The following is a 22,089-nucleotide window of genomic DNA, read 5'->3' as shown; positions in this document are numbered from 1 at the left end:
CCCCAGGACAGTGACCCCGGGCTCTTGGAGCGGGGCAGGGAGGCCTCTGCTGCTTGCTCTCTGGGTGGCGCCTGCCTGGGTCTCCCCTGAGCAAACCTGTGTGTGCCGGTGCTGAAAGTCTTCCTGGGTCCGGAAATGGGCTCCCCCCGAGTCCCCACCACTCAGGACCCCCAGCAGAGGGTCTCCAGGGCGCTGCCGGGCTAGGCCGGAGGTCAGGGTGCCATGGGGCGGGTGGTGGACAGCAGAGCAAGCCAAGCCCCGCCCGCCCTCCCCGCCTCCCGCTGTGCCGGCCCTGCCTTGACCCCGCTCACCGCTTCCTGCTGCCCGCCCCACCGCGCTCTGGCCACTCAGCCCCAGAGGCCCGGCCCCCGGCCCCGCCGAGCCCGGGGGCCATCCGGGTTGGGGCAGGTTCCCGTCAGGGAGAGGGCAGCGGGGGCTGAGCCGCCCACCCGTGCCGCCTTGGGGGCCCCCTCTTTTATTTTTTGTTTCTTCCTTCCTTCCTGTCGCCTCTGTCGCACCTCCTCGCACCCTGCTCTTCTTCTGCGCCCTTCCCGCACGTGCCGCCCGCCTGCCCTCCAGCCCACCGATGAGAGGAGCTGGGTGTACTCCCCGCTTCACTATAGCACGCAGGCCCACCCCGCCTCCGACGGCGAGAGCGACACAGTAAGTGCGCCACGGCTGGCCAGCCGGGCCCACTCGGGGCTCAGGCCCGTGGCCTTGGCCAAGGAGGGCCTGAGAGCCTGGCCTCCAGGCACCCCGGGACCGACAGGGAAGCTGAGGCCCAGGGCGGGAGGGGCAGTCGGGCTCTACCGCGCGGGGGCCTGTGTCCAGCCCTCATGGCTCCTGGGGTCCCTGGCCCTCGGCATCAGCTGTGGGACCCGACCCGGCCAGGGGGGAGGCCCGGTGGGTGTGGGTCCGGCCCCGGCCCACCATGGCCTCACCCGCGCCCCTGCCTCTGCAGTAATTCCTGTGCAGGCACTGACGGAGCCGAGTGTCCGCTGCTGCCCTGGCTGCTCCCTGGAGGTGCTGCCCACCCGCTCAGCCCAGAGCTCGGGAGACGCCCGCCTGGCCGCCGGCCCTCGCCCTCGCCCTCGCCCTCGCCCTCGCCCTCGCCCTCCCCTCGACGGCGCCGACGCTCGGGCTGCAGCGATCCCAATCTGGGCGGCTCGCCTGGCCCCGGCTCCCCATCAGCTCCCTACGCCTGATACTGTGAACCCTCCGTTTCCGATCATGTATTTATTTGGGGCCCTTGTTCTTTGCACAGACATGGCAGCACACGTGTGTGTTTTTTTAGAAAAAGAAAAAGGCCAAAAAAAAAAAAAACCACCACACAATGGAAAAGAAAAAACTCCATTCCACTGCACTTCTGGTTCTTTGCTGTGCTTGCATGTGTCTTGCTGAGGGAACCAGGCCCTAGGCTCTGGGGACCTGCACCCCAGTGGAATCCATTCCAAGTCCTGGCCGCGATGGACGGGCCCCTGGGACAGAAGGGCCGCCAGGTCCCCAGGGCGCCACTGGAGGCCTTCCACCGCGCCTGCCAGGTGCTCTTGGCTCAGGGTTTTGGGCCAAGAGCCGGACACCGTCCTTGAGGGTGGCCGGGCGGTGGCTGGGGGCGCTCTCCACCCTGTCACCCCTGCCGTCGCTCAGCATCTGTTTCCCACCACCCACCTCCCCGGTGACCTTGAGCGGGAATCACCAGGCGTGATTAGAACCTCCATGTGGACGCAAGGCCGCCCCCTCTCGGTGGAGCTCAGGGCCGTGGGCTTACCTCTCCTCCAGAAGACGGGCCAAGCTGGGAGGAGGCGGCTGGGCCCTCAGCCCACGGGACTTCCCGAGAGCCGTGTCCTGGAGCAGAGCCCCCCAGTCAGGTGCCCGGCCTAGAGGACCAGACTCCCTTGAGCAAGAGGACTGAGCTGGGCGTCCTCTCTCTTTTTGATGGTGGGGGCACCTGTGCCGATTGAAGGACAGAAGAAATTCTCGGTGAAAAACAAGTTTTTTTTTTTTTTGGATGCTCATCTTCTGCAGGGCAACCACTGCTGGGCCCAGAGGCCCACAGGGCGGCCGCCAGGGGCCCCTGCTGTGTCCACAGCAGGCTGCTGGAGCTGGCAGCTTTGCAGGGTCTCTCCCGCCTCTGGAGAGGGACACATCGGGGATGGTTTCCCCTGGCCTGCCCCGCCCTGCGTGGGAGGAGCTGCGAGCTAGCGTGGAGTGGAAGTTGCACCTTCTGGGAAAATTTCTCCCCACCTTTTGCCTCCCTGGTGGAGCCTGAGACAGCTGGAGAGCCCACCGACCCAGGAATTTGATTTTTTGAGTCCATTGCAGACTGCGTACACTGCTGTCCTCCTGCTCGGCGGGCCCCTCCTCACCTCCCCAGCACAGCCCGCTTCGTGCGCCTGGCCGGAACCTGGTGTCTAGCTGCGCCTCTCCTCCCTGGAGAACCGGGCTGCGCCCTGGGGGCTCTCCCCGCGCAGGGCCGCCGGGGACACTTCAGCACGAAGCAGCTCTGAGAAGAGGACCTGTCCGAACAAGCCTGCGGGTGTCCTGGGCTAGAAGCAAAATAGCGTCCTCCCCTCCTGTCCACGGAAGGTGTGTCCAGACTCCAGAACGTCCTCGCCTGGACTTCACACGGGCGCCCTCTGCAGCGCCTGCCCCGTTCTGCGCGGGGGGAGGCGGGCTGAGTGGGCAGAGGTCTGAAGGGGACGGACGAACAGGGACTGCTGAGTCGCCCAAAAGCCAACCGGAGTCCCCGCCCAGGCCCCCAGAGGCCGGGCACAGAGACATTGTGTCCCGTGGGGACCACCAGAGCATCAGGCCCCACGTCCAGGGCGCCCTTAGCCACCTGGAGCTGCAGGAGCTGGGCCCCTCAGGCTTTCCTGAGTGAACCACGGAACAAATGCACCAGTGGGATGCTGACTTGGAGAAATTTGCAAACCTGGTGATCAAAGACGTTTTCATTTTTGTGCTAAGTCATGAACACCCCTCTGAAGGCCCCCTTTGTGTTAGTTGCATTCTTTGTCCCTTTTTCAGAGAACTGTCACACGGATGCAAAGTGGTCTGCGGACTGGGCCGACTGGGAGGCATGTGCTTATGGTCAGGGCAAGAGTAGGAAGGCAGGACCTTATTCATCACGTGTAGTGAACTCGTGGCCTTCCCCAGACCCCCAGCAAGGAGGGCCCTGGGCCCACCCAGCCGTCGCCCCCACCCCGCCCCAGGATGGAAGTCTGCCGATTCCTTTGTGGCGATGTCCTGGTTCTGTCGCAGCTCGTCCCTGACGGCTGCTGTCACTGCGAAGGTGGGCACAAATGTACAAATGAAAGGCGTGTTCTGAGACTGACAAGGTGGAACCTCCGGTGTGTCCCCTGCTGGCCTCTGGCCTCTGCCTCCTCTCGCCCTCTCCCTCCACCACCTGGCTCAGTGCAATACTCCCGTCCCACTGGGGCCCCCTGCCATGGTACTGTCGCCACAGCCCCTCGGTCCCCACCCTGGGACGAGCACCCTTGGCCACCTTCTCTGGTGGTTCAGTTGCATCGCCTGTCCCCATCCCAACCCTGTCTTTATGGCCGAACTGATTTCCAAACACAAGGAAACTGCAAACCTTGTGTGTCTTAATTCTCACCGGGGGTTCTGTGTGCTCAGCCCCCATGGTCTGGTGTGTGACAATCCGGGGCACAGCCTCCTCGGGCACAGGACGCCATCCCGCTCAAACCCAGAGCCGTGGGCGCCTCTGTAACCGCAGCCACTGCTGGTCCCGTAACACTCATATGCAGCTCCGGAACCCCAACCCCCAGCCCCGCCGTCCCCCACCCCCCTTTTTACGTGGAAGAGATCTCTCTAATAAATCGGGTAATAAGCATCAGCCGCCTCTTTGTCTCTCTGTGCGTGCCGGTGGTCTGAGTGGGAGTTTAAGGACTGACTTTGAAGGAGAGCACAAAGAAACCTTAGTAAAAATCAAAATAATTAAATAACAACAACGGACCCGAATGCCTTAATAGTAGTGCGTTCCAGTTCAACTCGGAAAAACTTAAAAGCTCACATCCGTGCAACCCAGCTGGAAGGGACAAACACTCCCCAGAGTGTGTATTTGTTCTTCCAGAGTCTCTCAAATTGAGTAATGCATGGACCCCTTTTAAGGGGAAAATATTTCTCCCGGACTCCCAATTTGAGAAACACTGCATTGAAAATAAGATCCTGTCTGTAAGCAAGCCCTTGGAAAACCCAGTTTTAATCCGAGACGCAGACGGCTCGTCTTGTTTATACACAAGACTAGGCGATAGAGAATGTGCTCACCTTACGTTCAGAGATGAGTATCCAGATACGCTCAAGGATGCATCGTGGGCTTCCCTGGTGGCGCAGTGGTTAAGAATCCGCCTGCCAATGCAGGGGACACAGGTTTGAGCCCTGGTCGGGAAGATCCCACATGCCGCGGGGCAACTAAGCCCGTGCGCCACAACTACTGAGCCTGTGCTGTAGAGTCCGCGAGCCACAACTACTGAAGCCCGCGCGCCTAGAGCCCGTGCTCCGCAACAAGAGAAGCCACCGCAATGAGAAGCCCGCGCACCGCACTGAAGAGCAGCCCCCGCTGGCCGCAACTAGAGAAAGACCACGCGCAGCAACAAAGACACGATGCGGCCAAAAATAAATACATTAATTTAAAAAAAAAAAAAAAAAAAGGATGCATCTGCATCAGAAAAATCACCAGGACAACCCACATCCCATGACAGGCAGTCATCAAGGGTTCCCTTTGCGCCACCACCGCCACCTCGGCACCAAGCAGAGCATACAAAGCTAGCATCTAGGGTGGTGGTAGGAAGTGGTACCATAGGATAAACATTTAAAGTATTAAGTGCCATTCTCTGGGGTGGGCTGGGAGAGCTCAGAGCAGGACTTCGGGGTCCTTCAGATCTCCGGGCCTCCACTCTTGCCCCTTTGTGGTCTTGCCCCTGCCTGCCTGCCCTGAAGGGACCCCACCTAATGACCCCTTTCATCCCTCCCTGCTCAAAGCCCTCTTACGGTTCGCCAGCACCCAGAGGACAAAGCTGCACCACCAAGTTCAAATCCCAGCTCCGCACTGCCTCATTGAGGGCGGGAGTGTTACAGTGACTTTCACTCTCTGAGCCTCAGTTTCCCCCCTATAAAATGGGTTAATGGGGAACTTAAGGAGTTATCCAAGTTTTGTTTTGTTTTGTTTTTTTATCTTAACCCCTGAAACACACAGGTATTATTGGCGGGTGGTGAAGCATGATGGTGGCTCTCACAGAGGGTCAGCCCAGCATCTAAGGCTTTTCAGCCTCCGTCCCAGCTCCCACCCCTCGCCTCCTTGGGCAGCCTGAACTCTCACCTACGGTCTTTGAGGCTTCCCCGCTTCCACAAGCCGCGAGACCTCGCTCCCGGGACACGCCTCCCTTGGCTACGCCCCTAGGCCCCGCCTTCTCGACCCCGCCTTCTCTTGATCCCGCCTCCTAGGCCCCGCCCACGCCGGCTCCAGTTCCTCTCTGGACCGGCTTCTTGGTCCCGCCTCCCCAGGCTCCGCCCCCTCACCGTTCCTGGTTCGCCCTTGCTCCGCCCACTGCTCCTTTGGCTCCCTAAGGCTCGAGGACCCACCTGCGCCTGCCCCCAGCACTGCCTGAAGAACGAATCCCCAGCCCTAGCGACAACAGTCCGGCAGGAGTTCATTACGCAGGCCACGTTTGAGGACGGTGGGGAGGTTATGGGAGGGTCGGAATCCCCGCGGGATGGGCAGCGAGATGGGTTCCTGTCTCCCTGCTCAGGCGTGGGTGGGGCAGCCAGGCACGCGCCGCGATCGAGGAAGGCCCCCGGCGCAGGTCCCGGATATTTGTGTTCGCGCCGCCGCCACCGTCCCAGCCGATGGGTCGAGGTACACGCTCGCGCTCGCGGTCGGCTGGTCGCAGGGGCCGAAGGCAGCGGAGCCGGAGTGGGAGTCGGAGTCGGAGCCGAAGTTGGAGCGGGAGCCATGGGCGGCGAAACCGACGTCGCCGGGACGACGAGGGGCGGGGCAGGCGGAGGAGCTGGGAGCGCAGGTAGGGTCGCTGTGTGAGCCGCGCTGGGGGTCCGGCTCCAGCCCTCGGGGAGCTGGGAGACCCCCGAGTTAGTCAGGGAGGGCTTCCTGAAGAAGGGGACGTCTGAGCACGTCGGGGTTAACCAGGCAGCGAAAGGAAAGCGAGAGGCGTTCCAGGCAGGGCGCCTGGTGGTTGGAAGTACAGCAGGAGGCGCCGTGAGCGAGGCGGAGGGGAGTCGATGAGGTCATAGAGGAAGCGGGAGACCGGATCGTGCGGTCTTGTGTACCGTGGTGAAGGGTTCGACTATTATTTGGAGGGGAGTAGGGAGCTGTGGAGGATTTTGAATCAGGGAGCGATGTGGTCTGGATTACTTTGCAGAACTCCTGCTGGTTTTCGCGTGGAGAAGGGACTGAGCGTGTCGGCAGGAGTGACACCAGGGAGGAGGAAGATAGTGCAGCTGTCCAGGCAACAGATGATGATGGCCTTCAGGAGAGGGAGGCTGTGGGGAGGTACAGTGGGAAAATGGATAGATTTGAGAGGGATTTCCGAAGTAGAGGTGACAGCACTTGCCAATGGAGGTGGGGTGTGAGAGGGAAGAACTGTTGATGGCAGGTGGCAGGACTCAACTGACTCCCGAGACTTGGTGCTCAGCCTCCCCTCAGCCCGCAGCCCTTTTCTTCTGGAGATGGGGCACCTGGCCAGACTTGGCTTGAGTCTGCTCCAGCACAAAGGAACCAGCACCGTGACAGGGACTGACTCGCAGACCTGCGTCCTAGTGCTGGCTCAGCCCGTAACTGGCTGTGACACTCAGGGCAGTACCTGCCCCCCCCCTGTCCCCCAGATTTCCTCATCTGTGCCTTCAGGGTCTCCACGGGGCTTCTCCAGGCATGCGCTGTCTCCCATCCCTCCAGCCTGTTCTCCACACCATAGCCGGAGTGACTGTTGTCAGACATAGCTGATCACCTTCTAGGTTTGAGAAGGTGGCTTTTCCTTTTGCGTCTCATAAGGTCATTGCCATTTAGGAATTCCAGGAAGGTATAAGCAGAGGAAATAGTAAAGAGATGGTTTAAACCAGGGCTTGGCAAACTACAGCCTGTGGATCAAGCATAGTTTTTACACGTTTAAACGGCGAGGAGAAAAAAAAAAAAAAAATCAAAAGAATAGTATTTCATGACACGTGAAAATTATTTGGGTTGGCTGAAAAGTTCATTCGGGTTTTTCCATAAGATGTTACGGAAAAACCCAAACAAACTTTTTGGCCAACTCAATATATGAAATTCAAGTTTTGGTGTCCAGAAATAAAATTTTATTGAACAAATTTATGCCTGTGTGTTCATGTACTGTCCGTGGCTGCTTTTGCACTACGACAGCAGAGTTGAGTAGTTGTGCCATAGACGCTCTGGCTCTTAACAGAAAAAGTTTGCTAACTCTGGTTTCAGCTCCGGGCCTTGATGTTTTAACATTGGTTCACGTGTAGTGGTAAATCTTGCTATTATCATCTAGTGGTTTCTAAGATTTTAGTTGTTCACAAGAATCAGCCACCCTAGATATTGTAATTAGAGTCAGTGTCATTTATGAAGATTTGGTCAGATTTGCAGTCTGTATTTACGTATTTGAAAATCAAATAATTGATTTTCATGTTGTAGATTCTTTGACGTGAGCTTAATAAGTGGAGCATTTGACAAACTAAAGACAGATTTAGTTGCTCAGAGGCCCCCAACATTAAAGAATCTATCCCCAGGATTCGTACGGTGCCTTCCCTGCTCGCAGTGCCCTTCCAAGGCTCTGTATTCCCTCCAGTCTTACTCTAGTTCACTCCTGCCCATCCTATAGGACCAGTTAAACACCATCTTCTCCTGTAAGCCCTCCCTGGACACCTTGGACAGCGCTGATAGCTCCTGCACCATCTGGCCCCAAGCCCGCCTCCCTGCCTTCCCCTCCTCCCTCTCTCCCCCTCACTCACTCTGCTCCAGCCACACAGGCCTGCCTGCTGCTTCTTGAATATGCCAAGTGAATTCCTGCCCCAGGGCCTTTGCTCTTGCTGTGCCCTCTGCCTGGATCACTGTTTCCCCAGATCTCCCCCTAGCTCCCTCCCCCACTTCCTCCAGCGTTACTTCCTCAGAGAGATCCTCTCTGACCTCTCCACACCCTAATGCTGCATCACTATCTTGGTAGCTCATGGTACCATCCAGTGTCACACTGTGTGTTTGTTGATGTGAAGGCAGGGACCATCAATGTTTTGGTCACTGCCGTGTCCCCAGAACCTAGAACAGCTCCTGGCACCCAGCAGGCGCCCGGTAAAGGGCCGTGGGATAGATGGCTGGCCAGCAGGCAGCAAGCAGAGCTTTGCGGGTTCCCTCCGCAGGTCGGATTCGGATGAGGAGCGGTGGGGGCGGCGGCGAGGCAGGCAGAGCCGGAGCCCCCCGCCAGCCCACCGGCGCTCCCAGGACCGCTCCTCTCAGTCCGACTCGGGTGACGAGCGGCAGCAGCGGCGGCGCCGATGGGCCCGCCAGTGGCAGCAGCGGACACACTCCTGGTCCCCCAGCTCCTCCGCGTCCAGCTCCGCGTCCCCGGCCCACTCCCAGAGCCCTCGGGAGGCGGCGGCAGTCCTGAGCCAGCGGCGGGGCCTGCAGGAGCGGCTGCGCCTGCGCGAGGAGCGGAAGCAGCAGGAGGAGCTGCTGAAGGCCTTCGAGACGCCCGAGGAGAAGCGGGCACGGCGGCTGGCCAAGAAGGAGGCCAAGGAGAGGAAGAAGCGGGAGAAGATGGGCTGGGGCGAGGAGTACATGGGCTACACCAACACCGACAACCCCTTCGGTGACAACAACCTGCTGGGCACCTTCATCTGGAACAAGGTGAGCCCGAGGTGGCCGCCGGCCGTGGCCCTCAGTTCTGCTCGCGTTGCTCGCCAGGTCTTCCTGTGCTTTTGCTGGGTTTTGCTTCATGAACTGCTTACAACTTATCTTCAGAGACGGTGTTTAGCACTCCCAGCACACGTGCCCAGGTTGTACCTGGCCGTCGAGAGTGTATTTTTACCCACACGTGCACACACACTGGCTCCGCCAGCTTTTCCCACGCTCTCTCTTGCAGTGTACAGTTTCAGGCACTCTGCCCACAGAACCAGCCTAACCTCAAGACAGGTTCTCAGCGTCACATGCCCAGGGTGGGATTTCACCTCAGAGCTGTCACCTCATCCTTGAGGTGAAAACTACACGTCAGGACTTCTCCTGCGGTCCAGTGGTTAAGACTCTACGCTTCCACTGCAGGGGGCGCGGGCTTGACCTCTGGTCTGGGAACTAAGATCCCGCATTCTGCGCGGTGCGGCCAAAATAGATAAATAAAAAACTAAAAAAAACACAGAACTACACACCAATCCCTTTCCCACCAGCCGGGGCCTTGGGCACTTGGATTAAAACAACACAATTTGCCTCGCAGTTCTGGAGGCCAGAAGTACGAAGTCAAGGTGTCAGCAGAGCCACGTTCCCTCTGGAGGTTCTAGGGGAGAATCTTTTCTCGCCTCTTCCAGCTTCTGGTGGTTGCCCGCCACCCTTGGCTTGTAGCTGCATCACTCCAGTCTCTGCCTCTGTCGTCACATGGCTGTCTTCCCTCCGTGTCTGTGTCTTCACGTGGTGTTCTCCTCTCTGTGTCTCTGAGTCCAGAGTTCCCTCGTCTTATAAGGACACCAGTCACTGGACTAAGGCCCAGCCTAGTCCGGTACAACATCAACTAATCACATCCGCAGAGACCCTGTTTCCAAATAAGGTCATGTTCCCGGGTTCCCGGGTTGGGACGTGGACATATCTATGTGGAGGACAAATTCGACCCGACACAGCTGTGGGGAGGGTGAGAGCCGGTGGACACAGGCGGAAGCCGCCGTATCTCCCGTTGTCTGCATACGCTCTGAGCTCACAGCACCTCAGGGCCTTTGCACTCACCATTCCTCTACCTGGAGCACTCCCGAGCCTTCCCCGTGGCTGTTTCTTCCTCAATCTTCAGATCTCAGCTGATGTGTCCCTCTTCTGAGAGGCCTTCCTGGCCCCCTTGGTCCCCCAGGTCCCCTGCGTTCTTTATCAAGGCATTGCTTCTCCCTTCCTAGTGCTTCACTAACAGACGTGAATCATGCGCCTGCCGGGTGCTGGGTACCGTGTGGGCCCTGCGCATGCGTCAGTGAGCGACAGACAGAGATGCCTGTCCCTGTGCGGCCAGCAGTCTCAGGGGAGGCTGGCTGTAAATAAGTCATTTAGCTGAGTCCGCAGAGGAAGGCGGGGGTGGGCGAGGCGGCTGCAGTTTAAACACACGGGTCCAGAGAGGTCTCGTTGCAAAGGTGACATCTAAACACACGTCCCACTTTATGGCATGTAATTCCTGCAGACTGTGAGCTCCACGGGGCAGGCTCTGTCCCAGGCGCTGGCGCGCAGTCGGCCCTCAGTAAATGTCGAATGGGTGAGCGGGCCTCGGGGCATCTTGAGAAGCCCCGGCCCAGCCTCTGAGGCCTCTGTAGTCGGGGGAGGGCGCTAGACGGCCCAACTGTGTGGGTGGCGTCACGCATCTTGTCCCGGTGTCCTCGGGGTGCTGGGCTGGCAGAGTGGGCAGGCGTGGTGTTGGCCATGAACATGCCTCTCCGGGCCGGGCGTTCGTCGAGGGTTCTGTGCCTGAGTGCGGGCTCTCCCCGTCCAGGCCCTCTGCGACTGTTCTGTGTGGACTGTTCCGTAGAGACGAAGTGCGGTCATTGTCACTGTGTGGTGGTGGCCCCAGGCCGGGCCACCCCGTGTCACCCTGGGGGCGCGTTTTTCTGTGCACAGGGGCTCCTGGAACGACCCTCGGAGCCAGCGGAGGTGACAGGAGGCACGGGTCTTGGCACCTGCCACCCACAACAGTTGTGAGATGACTTGGGAGGGGCGAGGGGTCTCTGGGAGCCTGTGCCCGGGCCCCTCCGTCAGGTGAGGACGCAGACAGGGAGGAGCCGCTCTCCGTGCTCGGGGTGCCCCGAGGGGTCTGTGAGCGGGAACCCCGGCGAGTGTGCTTTCAGAGTCCCCCTCTCGCTCAGCCGCTGGTTCCGCCCCTCCCCATGGCAGCTGGGGGTCTGACCTGCTGAGAGCCGGACACCACCCAGCCGGTGCAGCCAGGCTTGTGTGTAAAACAAGAGTCAGCAGCCCCAAGTAAGACTGTCCCGTGTGTGACATGGTCGAATTCTGCAGAGGTGGGGCTGCCTCTCCCCTGTATCTCAGCACACGGCTCGGGGCAGAGGGCGCCCCACGATGCTGGAGTGTACTGAACCGATTCTGCAGGCGAACGGGGGGCCGCATCTTCCGGTGGAAGTCGGGGTGTGGCCGCGGGCAGGTCGCTTCTCCCTCAGCCTCGTGCTCCTCATCGGCAGAGCGGGTGCTTTGGTCTGGCGGATCCCCACCTCGTGGACCAGCAGGTGGTCCCGGGGAGGGCGGCAGGAGGAGGCATCTCTGCTCAGCGGGCGTGTCGTTGGCCCTTTCAGGCCCTGGAGAAGAAGGGGATCGGCCACCTGGAGGAGAAGGAGCTGAAGGAGCGGAACAAGAGGATCCAGGAGGACAACCGGCTGGAGCTGCAGAAGGTGGGGCGCCCCGGGCCACCCTCCTTCCCTCCGGAGGGCTCCCAGGCTGGCTCACCCTGGCTTGTGTCAAGGGGGACCTGATAGGCTTACGTGGAGAGTCCAGGGGACATTGGCTTCAGACACGGCTGGATCCAGGGGCTCGGGCGGTGACTCCAGAGAGCTGTTTCCCCCCACCTCGGCTCTGCTGGCCTCTGGGATTTATTCTAAGACGCTCCCTGCTGGGTGGCCAAAGTGGCCCTGGCTGCTGAAGGCTGCTGTGTCTCTAGCAAAAAGAGGGCTCCTTCTGCCACAGGGTGTGTCCAGCGTTTCAGGCATCCCCGGACTGATTCCTGTGTCCAGGGCCAGCCCGCTGGGGCCAGGCCATGGGTATGGTCCCACCCCGACCCTAGGGAACCCCACAGCCTGACAGGATGAAGGCACGAGACCCCCCCTCGTCCGCTGGCCGCTCATCTTCTCGTACGCCCCCAGGTGAAGCAGCTGCGGCTGGAGCGGGAGCGGGAGAAGGCCATGCGGGAGCAGGAGCTGGAGATGCTGCAGCGGGAGAAGGAGGCGGAGCACTTCAAGACGTGGGAGGAGCAGGAGGACAACTTCCACCTCCAGCAGGCCAAGCTGCGGTGCGCGCGGCTCGGGCGCCCTACCGCCCTCCGGCCGTCCCTCTGGGCCCGGACACAGGGAGCCCGGCCTTGCTCCCACGTTGCCCCTGGGCCCTCGGGTTTCCACCACCGCCTCCTCCTCGGGGTCCCTCCTGACTCCCTTTTGGGCGCTGCTTTCCGTCGCTTCCTTCATCGCGCCTGTCTCCCCAGGGGCCGGGTGCCATGGGGACGCACGAACGTGCTGCTGAGTAGAGGGTGCCGGGTGCCCTGCCATCCCCAGCCCACGGGGTGGTTCACTCAGCAGCCTCGTCTAGAGTCAAGAAAAGTGAGGCTCCTGGGGTGTCGAAAGTTGCCCGAGCTCACACCGGGTGTGTGAGCTCCAGGCCCGGCCCCCTTCTCACCTTGCTGCCGCGCCAGCCCCCAGGGGCTCAGACCTGCCTGGTCACGGGGCTCCCTGGGGTTGGACCAGGGTCAGCCTCTGATGCATGTTCCCACACGCAGCACTGAGGCTCCAGATCTTTCACCCCGGGTGTGGGCCTCTCTGACCCTCTCTCCCCACCCACCCCCTGCTCTTCAGACCCCCTCGCTCCCGTCTCTGCCCCTTACAGGGCCTGTGGCTTCCAGCTGACCTGTCTTGCTCCTCCGCTTGATGCCTCCTCTTCCAGGAAGCCTTCCCTGACCACCACCCACAGCAGGCCGGGCTCCTCCCCTGGCTCCGGTCAACCCCCGAGGGCGAGGTCTTTCGGAGGGTGGACACAGCCCCGGCTCTGACACTGCCCCCCGCTCCCCGGCAGCTCCAAGATCCGCATCCGGGACGGGCGGGCCAAGCCCATCGACCTGCTGGCCAAGTACATCAGCGCCGAGGACGACGACCTGGCCGTGGAGATGCATGAGCCCTACACCTTCCTCAACGGCCTCACGGTGGCCGACATGGAAGACCTGCTGGAGGACATCCAGGTATGGCCCTGCTGCGTGCCCGGCACCGCCGCTGCCACCCCAGCCCCGGGCGTGCCTTCACCTGCCGTCTGCACCTTCGCCTCCAGGTGTACATGGAGCTCGAGCAGGGCAAGAACGCGGACTTCTGGCGGGACATGACCATCATCACGGAGGACGAGATCGCCAAGCTCCGCAAGCTGGAGGCCTCGGGCAAGGGGCCAGGTAATGCAGGCCGGGCCACCGGAGGCACACCGGGCTGTGCCCTCGGGGACGCACCTCTGGGTCCGGTGGGAGCCTCTGTGGGCCGGGTGGCTCCACAGAAGAGGCCTCGGCTTCCTCTCTGGGGTCTCCCTGCCGGGGGCCTGTCTGCGAGCCACCGGGGGGCAGCACTGGGCAGCGGGGGCAGCGGGTTCTGAGTGAGGCGCTCTCCCGCCGGCGTGAGGGCTCACCCAGGCAGCGCCAGTGGCTTCCTTTAAACAGCTGCTTAGCGCTGGGCTTCCCCGGGAGCGGCGTCTGCGGGTTTTCTGTTTGGGTTTCAAGTTTTTGCCGGAGGCTCAGTCCGTTTGAGTGGGAACGGGACCTGACTGCACTTGGCGGGAACCCGTGCAGCGTGGTGTGCTTCTTGAATCAACTTTTCTTTTCCTCAAAATGATTGCCTGCATAGAATTGCAAGGGAGACAAGCTCTAAAGCAGGGTCTCTGCCCCCAGCACTGCGGGCATTTGGGTCCAGGCCGTCCTCTGTGGGGCCGTCCTGGGCCCTGTGGGGTGTGGAGCGGCCTCCCTGCCCCGCCCACTCGGTGCCAGGAGCCCTGCCCCATGGCTGCGGAAAAGTGTGAAGGGACGTTGTGCTGGGTCCCTCCTGTTTCCAGGGCTCCCCGCATGCCTCGCCCGCGGTCCCTCCTGTGGCACTTCCCTTCCCTCTCCCCCTCCCTGCCACGTCGGTCACCCCTCTGTCCCCTTTCCCTTCTCACGTGTTACGGTCAGGGTGCCAGGTGTCCTCAAAGAGAGTGTTTGCGTTACTCTTCTTTTGGCCTGATTTCCGAGAGAAGAGGGGGAGCTTCTTGTCTCCACCACTCCCAGAGCCCCTCAGAGGCAGCCTTCATCGTTTTAAATTCAGTTGGCCCTTTCCTTTCCTTTCCCTTTTCTTTTTTTTTTCTTCCCCCCCCCCCCCCTCTCCTTTTCTCTTCTCTTTGCAGCTGGGAAATCCTAACTGTGCAGTAGAGCGTGCAGTAGGAAGTGGGTCCCCGGACACCCCTGTGGCCTCGCCAGTGCCCCACCCCCCTTACAATCCCCGTGGGTCCTCCCAGGGAGCATCTCTGAGGAGAAGCCTTCCCCCCACCCAAACGGTGCCACCCCCTCTCCTGAAACGGTGTCCCAGAGGGCACTCAGCCGGCACTCTCCAGCCAGGCCTGTTGGTGGACCCTTGGGTGGCATCCAAACCCAGGACCTGGCCTCCTTTAAGCAGTGGCTCAGCACCCGTGGCTTCTGTGGGAGCGGCGCCCACTGGGGCTGTCTGTTTGGGTTGTTAACCGCCGGTGGCTCCGTCTGTCTGAGCGAGCAGAGGCCTGGCTTCTGTTTGAGGTCAGTGCAGAATGCGGCTCTGCTTGGCCGGGTGTGAAGGGTGTCGCCGAATTGGGTTTTGGTCCCGTGATGTGTCTGCACCTGCTACAGACCGAGGCCGGGCTGCTGGCCCTGTGGGTCTGCCGCTGAGGCCAGGGCTGCTTGGGAGCCCAGGTGCTTATTCCAGCGTCCCAGGTTGGTTGGCTGGAGGGGACTCGGGTTCTTCTTGACCCTGTCTGATCAGCTGGGCTTGGAGAAGCCAGCTTTGGAGCAGGGAACACGAGCCGGTCGCCTGCCCCCACGTTCACCCGCCCCCACGTTCACCCAGAATCTGCGTATGGAGCTCCCTGCCCTTGGAAAGCCGAGAATCAGGCATCCAGGCCAAGGGAGCAGTCTGGTAGTCGGCGAAGGCTTCCCAGTAGAAGGGATGCTCTCGCTGAGGACTGAGGACGGCTGGGATCTAGGAGGCGGACTGGATGGGGAAGAACTTATTGCTGGTGGGAAGCGCCCACCGCATGTGCAGAGGCCTTGGGGCAGGGCAGGGGTTGGAAGGGCACAGCGTGCTGTCTGATGAGCCACAGACAAGGAAGCCAGCCAGTGTGAGGGAGAGCTGGGGTCAGGCAGCATTGGCCTCACCCTCAGGGGCCTCTCAGTCTAGAGGGTTAGGACCTGGGCCCAGCCCCATGCCGAGCAGCCCTCACCCCACTGCAGGTGAGCGGCGAGAGGGGGTCAACGCCTCGGTCAGTTCCGACGTGCAGTCGGTCTTCAAGGGGAAGACGTACAGCCAGCTGCAGGTCATCTTCCAGGGCATCGAGGGCAAGATACGGGCCGGGGGCCCCAACCTAGACATGGGCTACTGGGAGAGCCTACTGCAGCAGCTGCGTGCCCACATGGCCCGTGCCAGGTGAGCTGGCGGGGCCTCCCTGGGAGCCACAAGCTGGGGCCCCAGCTGGAAGGCCCCCCGCCCAGCCCCCAGCAGCCTGCCCACCTTCCTTCCGGCCTCTACTTAGCACCTGGTCTTTGTTTTCCTGGGGTCAGCGGACATCACAGGAAGCCCTCAAGGCTGCTGTCCCCCGCCTTCCACAGGCCCCACACCCGCTGTGTATGAATTCTCTGCGTGCTTGGCGCTGTCATGTAAACATGGCTCCTGTGTGCTGCTAAGTGCAGTCACTTCTAAATTTATCCTCTTCCTCGCCTGTCCCCCGTCCTTTTCCAGCCCAGCCTGGCCCTTAGGTCACGCCTGCATGTGAACACCCCAGTACAGGGACCTGCCCCCTCCTGGTGTCCGCCTGTGCCGTGACCACTTGCTGCCTTCAAGCTCCGGGTCCTTGCAGCAAAATGGGGGGGGGGGGGGGCGGTCATGAGAAGTCCTTGGGGGGGGCCTTCCTCTTAGAGTGTCAGGGTGACCACCCGGCCTGCGTTCCAGGCTCCGCGAGCGGCACCAGGACGTGCTGCGGCAGAAGCTGTACAAGCTGAAGCAGGAGCAGGGGGTGGAGAGCGAGCCCCTGTTCCCCATCCTCAAGCAGGAGCCGCAGTCTCCGGGCCACAGGTAGGCCTGGGTCTGGACGTCCCCTGCCGGGCGGCGGGACTGGAGGCCCCGCCCACTGCCCGCCCCGCTCAGTCCAGCCCTCTCTCGAAGCCTGGAGCCTGAGGACCCGGCCCCCACCCCGCCCGGGCCCTCGGAGGGTGGCGCTGCTGAGCCCGAGGCGGAAGCGGCCGCGCCGGCGGAGGGCGAGGCGGACGGGGAGGCGGTGCTCATGGAGGAGGATCTGATCCAACAGAGCCTGGACGACTACGACGCCGGCAAGTACAGCCCGCGGCTGCTCACGGCCCACGAGCTGCCGCTGGACGCCCACGTGCTGGAGCCGGACGAGGACCTGCAGCGCCTGCAGCTGTCCAGGCAGCAGCTCCAGGTCACAGGTGCGGGGCGGGGCCAGAAGCGGGCGTTGGTGGTGAACCCGCTCCCGATCCTCTTCCGCCGCCTGCTCTCTTGAGGGTGTCCGTTCATTCACCCGCTCGCTTGTTTGTTCGTTCTGGGCGTGACCGGCTGGCTGGTCCCAAGAACACAGAGGTGGTGGTCTTTACTTCCCGTGCCCAGCTCTGCTCTGAGCTCCTTACACTGCCCACTTGCCGGGGCCTTGGCCTTCCTGGGCAGCCATCGTCCCGGAACAGCGGAGAAACGGCCTCGGAAAGGCCCCGGTCCGGGGTCCCACTGCGGGCTTCTGACCACCAGGCTCTTCGGCCAACCCGGCAGGGGACACGTGGTGTTTGGTGCCCACCCGGGAGGGCGGGGGCACCGGGCAGGCGGGCCCGGGTTGGGGCTTGTGACCGGGAGAGGGAGGCTGCGTGCCGGGGGTCCCAGTTAACGCGCCCCGCCCGCCCCGCCCGCAGGCGACGCCACCGAGAGCGCGGAGGACATCTTCTTCCGGCGCGCCAAGGAGGGCATGGGCCAGGACGAGGCGCAGTTCAGCGTGGAGATGCCGCTGACGGGCAAGGCCTACCTGTGGGCGGATAAGTACCGGCCGCGCAAGCCGCGCTTCTTCAACCGCGTGCACACGGGCTTCGAGTGGAACAAGTACAACCAGACGCACTACGACTTCGACAACCCGCCGCCCAAGATCGTGCAGGGCTACAAGTTCAACATCTTCTACCCCGACCTCATCGACAAGCGCTCCACGCCCGAGTACTTCCTGGAGGCCTGCGCTGACAACAAGGACTTCGCTACGCTCCGCTTCCACGCCGGGCCGCCCTACGAGGACATCGCCTTCAAGATCGTCAACCGCGAGTGGGAGTACTCGCACCGCCACGGCTTCCGCTGCCAGTTCGCCAACGGCATCTTCCAGCTCTGGTTCCACTTCAAGCGCTACCGCTACCGCCGGTGACCGGCGGGCCCCCTCCCAGACCCCTGCGAACTGACCGGGGGTGTGGGAAGCCTGCAGCCTCCCCTGGCGGGGCCTCCTCCTTGCGGGGCCTCACTGCCTGGTGTGAACAGGGGTCGCTGCGGAGCCTGCCTCAGAGAGCTGAGGGAACCCACCACCAGGCGGGCCTGGAGCATCGACGCACAGGAGGGGCTGCTGAATGGATTTTCAGAGCCCAGGGAACCAAGCAAGCGTCTCCAGACCTCAGTCCTTGGATTGATGCTGAGCCCCACCCAAGAAACAGGCCCTGCATAGCCGGGGCTCTGGGGGGCTTGCAGGGCGTTGCTCAGCCCCTGGACATGGCCGGCAGCTGCAGGACCCAGGCTCCAGGCCCTTGAGTGCGTGTTCCCGGAGAGGCCATCCGGGGACGTCTGTGGTCCCCCAGCTCGCCCCTGGTGCTGGCTGGGGTCAGCCTCCGGCAAGCGGGCACGGAGGACACGTCACCGCCCGCCATCGGGTCTGGGAACATCCTTCCACAGCCACCGAGCACAGGAGCCCCCAGGGTGTGGCTGTGGCGCCCCATCGGGCCTCTGGGCCTTTGCACGTCCCTCAAGGCTGAGCTCCTAGGGCCACTTCCCAACCACCACAGGGCCGCCCTCCTTGTCCCCAAGTCTCGGACAGGGGCAGTCAAGGGCCCGGCAGGTACGATCACTCACCCAGTCACAGACTGTCAATGGTGCCCCAGGCAGGCCCACCCCAGAAACAGATTGCTTTTAGCGTTTTCTTACGGAGACATTTCCCACCTCAAGTGGTCAGAAGCCTGAAGGGCCGCTGCCAGCTCCTCAGACAGCCTTGCCCAAACACCCTATTTCATCTGGAAACATTTCCATTTCAGGCTGTTTCTCTAAAACGATTTTTTTAGGTGGGGGGGGTGGGGGGGAATCTTGTTTATTTTCATTTAATTGGTCTACTTGTGAGATTGCATGTTTCTTTTCAATAAACATTTTATTTTGGAATAAGTTTAGGTTTTCAGAAATGCTGCGGAGATAGTCTAGTGTTCCCACACCCCACACTCAGCTATCCCCGTGGTTAACGCCTTACATAACCACAGCACATCTGTCACAACTAAGGCACTAAACAGCTAAGAAGACCTTTTGAAAACAACCACCACAGCTAAAAATAGTCAATAACAGTTCCTTAGGGAGCCCCTCGTAGTCTGAGGGCTTCCTCCCTCTTCGCCGCCCACCCCCTGCCTCAGCTCCCAGAAGGAGGATGTACTCCTGAACGCTCCAGGAGGTGCGCAGCTGCTCACCTAGGCCAGGGGACAATGCTCAGCGGTGTCTGGGGACATCTGTGCTGGTCATGATCTGGGGGGCTCCTGGCATCGTGGGGTGGGGGCCAGGGCTGCTGTTCCACACCTCACAGGGCCCAGGATGGCCCCCCACAGAGAGTAATCTGCCCCTATGTCCCCAGCACTGAGGCTGAGACTCCCCAGGCCACTGGTCATCTACCAACCCCCACTTAACAATGTCCCAGGAGCCTCTGGCTCAGCTCTGGCCTCCACTGCCCTGCCCCACCCCACACGTGCTCATACATCAGTAAACACGTTCTAGACAGCAGGGCTTGGGGACTCGGCAGGGAACTGCATCTGGTCAAGGGGCACCCAATCCCCACTGCAGACCCTGTCCCACCCAGCCAGCCTGGTCCAGGATGAAGACTACCCTTTAGGGCAGCGCACAGACCACATCCATCCCCTTTGGAACCCCCCCACAGACATTAGCAATCAATTGCTGATTGCCAGAGCAATCTTAGAAGCCTCTGGGCAGCCACTACCAATTGATCCCTGGCCTGCTCCACTGTCATCGAGTGTGGGACAGGCCCTGGGAGCAGGGTCGAGTCAGGGGCAGAGCCGGGAGGCACTTTCGCGCCTAGCAGGGTGCTTGGTCACCAGATTGGGTCGGGCCTTGTTCTGTTCTCAGAGCACGGGCTCTGTGTGGCTGCAATGGCCTGGCCTTTAGCCGGTGTTTTGTGGACTTCACGCCAGCCCTACATGACAGCACTTGTGTCCATTTGGGGAAACAGGCTCACAGAGGCACATGTTTTCAAGCCTAGAAAGCAGCAGTCAGGGTTAGAACCCGGGTTTCTCCAACCTCCCATTCCCAGCCTCAGTTTCCCCACCTGCCCCCCGAGGAGTCTTCCCAGCCCCAGCATCCTGGTTCCTCCTCATGCCCCTCCTGCAATCCGGGCAGGGAGTCCACCCCAAGGGAGGTGGCGGCTCTGAGCAGGGGGAACAAGGTGGCTGTGACCCCGACTCGCTGGGCACGTGTTTAGCCAGGAGCCCCCAGTCCGGAGGGAGGAGAGCTGGGCTCAGACGCCCTCCAGGCAAGGAGTCAGGGTAGGGCAGGGGAGGCACTGAGTCTGGGGGGCCCCAGAAGGGACACTGAAGGCTCCCTGGAGGAGGGGAGGGATGCAGGTGCTGGGCCTGGGAGGACGGGGCTGCCGGGCAGAGAAGGAGGGTGGGGCCTGCCTTGCAGAGGAAAAGGCAACAGGTGCGCCCAGGGCAGGGCTGAATGCACGTCCAGCTGCTGGACTCTTTCCCAGGGCACCAGCCATAGAGGGTGAGTGAGTTGGTCAGGGCACAAGTTGCGTGTCAGGGAGACCCCTCAGGCAGACCGGGGGCACGTCACCACACCCAGCTGCCCCATGACACAGCCCCGCCCAGCATCCACCCAGCGTCCCTCAGATTGTCCCCAACCCCCATCCAGCCTCTTCCTGCCCTGGGCTGTGAGTGAGGCTAAGAATAGATGCTCTCAAAAAAAAAAAAAAAAAAGAAAAAAAAGAATAGATGCTCTCTGCCTGGCTCCCACCGGAAACCACAGCCACTGGGGGGGCACGTCCTGAACCTGGTCTCTGTTCCCACCATCTGGAGCCCCCAGGCCATCTCAACCCCTCCCACGCCTCCCGTGTGCCCTTTGAGCAGGGCGGGGGGGGGGGGGGGAATGGAGGCCCAGAGACCCCCAGCCACCAGCCGAGGAGGTGGGGGAAGCCCAGTACTCATATTCAGATCCCACCCACACGTGGCCTTTGACACGTCCTATCTGCCCTCCGGGCCTCAGTTTCCCCATCTATAAAATGAGCATTTTTACCCCCTGCCTTGCAGAGTCGTGGTGAGACCCAGGCTAATTGCAAGTCAAGTGCACTTCTCTGACCCCTGCCCTGGCTATTTCCCAGAAGGAGCACTGTCCTTCTTATCTTGGGCCAGAGGAAGTGAGACCGGAATAGTCCCCTTTCATCTCACCCGCCACCCCATCTGAAGCCCCAGCCCCACATCCTCTTCCCACCAAGTCTGCCCTCCTTACAGTTCCCCGAAGCCTCACGTTCTCTCTTGCCTCCAAAGTTTTGCACGTGTAATTTCTGCCACGTCTCTTGGACCTGTGGAACTCCTACGCGTTCCACAAAGCCCCAGTTCTCAGTCCCTTCTCCCCTACCCCCACTCCAGGATGCCTTCCCGGCTCACTTCCTGGGCTCCTACCTAAGCCCTGTCACTTCCCTGGGCCCAGCCCTGAGCGCAGGAGACTGGGACTGTCTGTATCCAGCTTTCTCTCTCTCCAGCCTGGGGATCTTTGAGGGCAGGTCCGGTTTAGTCTACCTGTTCTACCACATGGGCTGCCACACAGAGTTGCCCTTAAGGAGGGGTTGGGGGAGGCAAGACTGCCTGGAACAACTAGGCTTTACAGAGGAGAGGGCCTCGGAGCCAGGGCTCTGCCAGATGCATAGGAGTTGGGGAGACTCCTTGTCGAGGAAGAGAAGTTACGGTTAAGTGGGATGGAACAGAGGAGGTGCCGTCTGGAGGGATGCAGAGGCCGGAAGGATAGTGGGTAGACCCAATGGAGGGGAGAGCAGGGCCAGGGCAGGAGTCCATCTTTCTCACTCAGAGCCTGTACTCTGTGCCCCTCCCAGGCCCCCGAGGACTGGGTGGGGTGAGGTCAAGGCCAAGCCAGAGAGTCCCGGCCCACTCCAGGCCTTAACTGAGGGCCAAGGAGGCCCAAGGCCACCCCTCCATGACCAAGCCCTGCCCTCCACACATCTTCAAAGGCCAGCCCCAGGCCCGTGGACCCCCTTCACCCACCTGAGGCCCAAGGACTGTGGGCAGGAAGGACCTTTAAGGAGCGTCTCACTTTCCTGCATCACGGTCCAGCCGCCATGCCTTTGCTCTAGCCGTACCCAGGTGGTCACCCTCTGCTTTCATGGCTTTGGGCTGATCAGACCCTGGCCCACAGCCCTGAGTGAGTCTGGGGGCTTTCAAGGAAGCCGATCCTGCCTGGGGAGTCATTCCCCAGCCCTGCTTCCAGCCCCCTGCTCATCCTCAATCACTCCTGCAGTGCCGGGCTCTGGGCATCCTTCCCCACCCTGAACTGGGGGGGCGGAGGGAAAGCACACCTCCGCACCCCGACCACAGGCGGCTCTGCAGGGGGCTTTGCCTCCTCTGGCCCCAATGCCAGCCTGTGTCCTCACAGGACCCTCCCCCTAGAATGCCACCACCC

The 22,089-nt window shown here is 61.5% G+C and overlaps 3 protein-coding genes across 8 annotated transcripts in view; all 3 read left to right on the top strand.

Annotated features, from left to right (window-relative positions):
* Positions 1 to 3,853, top strand: part of PIP5K1C (phosphatidylinositol-4-phosphate 5-kinase type 1 gamma) — a 59,704-nt gene extending 55,851 nt beyond the window's left edge. For 2 of the 6 annotated variants that reach the window (XM_068537312.1, XM_068537311.1), the window contains 2 exons: positions 580 to 663; positions 962 to 1,099. In XM_068537312.1, the coding sequence (XP_068393413.1) occupies positions 580 to 663; positions 962 to 964 (87 nt within the window). In that variant the 3' untranslated portion in view covers positions 965 to 1,099. Of the gene's footprint in view, positions 1 to 579; positions 664 to 961 lie in introns of those variants that run through there. The other 4 variants (XM_068537307.1, XM_068537308.1, XM_068537314.1 and 1 more) reach the window with 4 other exon arrangements.
* Positions 3,854 to 5,813: 1,960 nt separating this feature from the next.
* Positions 5,814 to 17,667, top strand: CACTIN (cactin, spliceosome C complex subunit). The gene is made up of 10 exons (XM_068537306.1): positions 5,814 to 6,038; positions 8,383 to 8,869; positions 11,503 to 11,598; positions 12,067 to 12,212; positions 12,986 to 13,148; positions 13,235 to 13,349; positions 15,399 to 15,591; positions 16,114 to 16,236; positions 16,327 to 16,607; positions 17,079 to 17,667. Exons 1-10 carry the CDS (start codon positions 5,866 to 5,868, stop codon positions 17,567 to 17,569), a joined length of 2,268 nt encoding a protein of 755 aa, XP_068393407.1. The 5' UTR covers positions 5,814 to 5,865; the 3' UTR covers positions 17,570 to 17,667.
* A 3,502-nt stretch (positions 17,668 to 21,169) lies between these two features.
* The window catches only part of DOHH (deoxyhypusine hydroxylase), a 98,260-nt gene continuing 97,340 nt past the window's right edge, over positions 21,170 to 22,089 (top strand). Inside the window, exon 1 of the mRNA XM_068535048.1 lies at positions 21,170 to 21,183. The gene's annotated coding sequence lies outside the window, so the exon portion shown is untranslated. The remainder of the gene's footprint in view (positions 21,184 to 22,089) is intronic.

This window comes from Eschrichtius robustus, chromosome 2 (genome assembly GCF_028021215.1).
Source record: "Eschrichtius robustus isolate mEscRob2 chromosome 2, mEscRob2.pri, whole genome shotgun sequence".
NCBI classification, from domain to species: Eukaryota; Metazoa; Chordata; class Mammalia; order Artiodactyla; family Eschrichtiidae; genus Eschrichtius; species Eschrichtius robustus.
The sequence above is the reverse complement of the archived record's forward strand: the minus strand, read 5'-3'. Positions and strand labels throughout refer to the sequence as shown.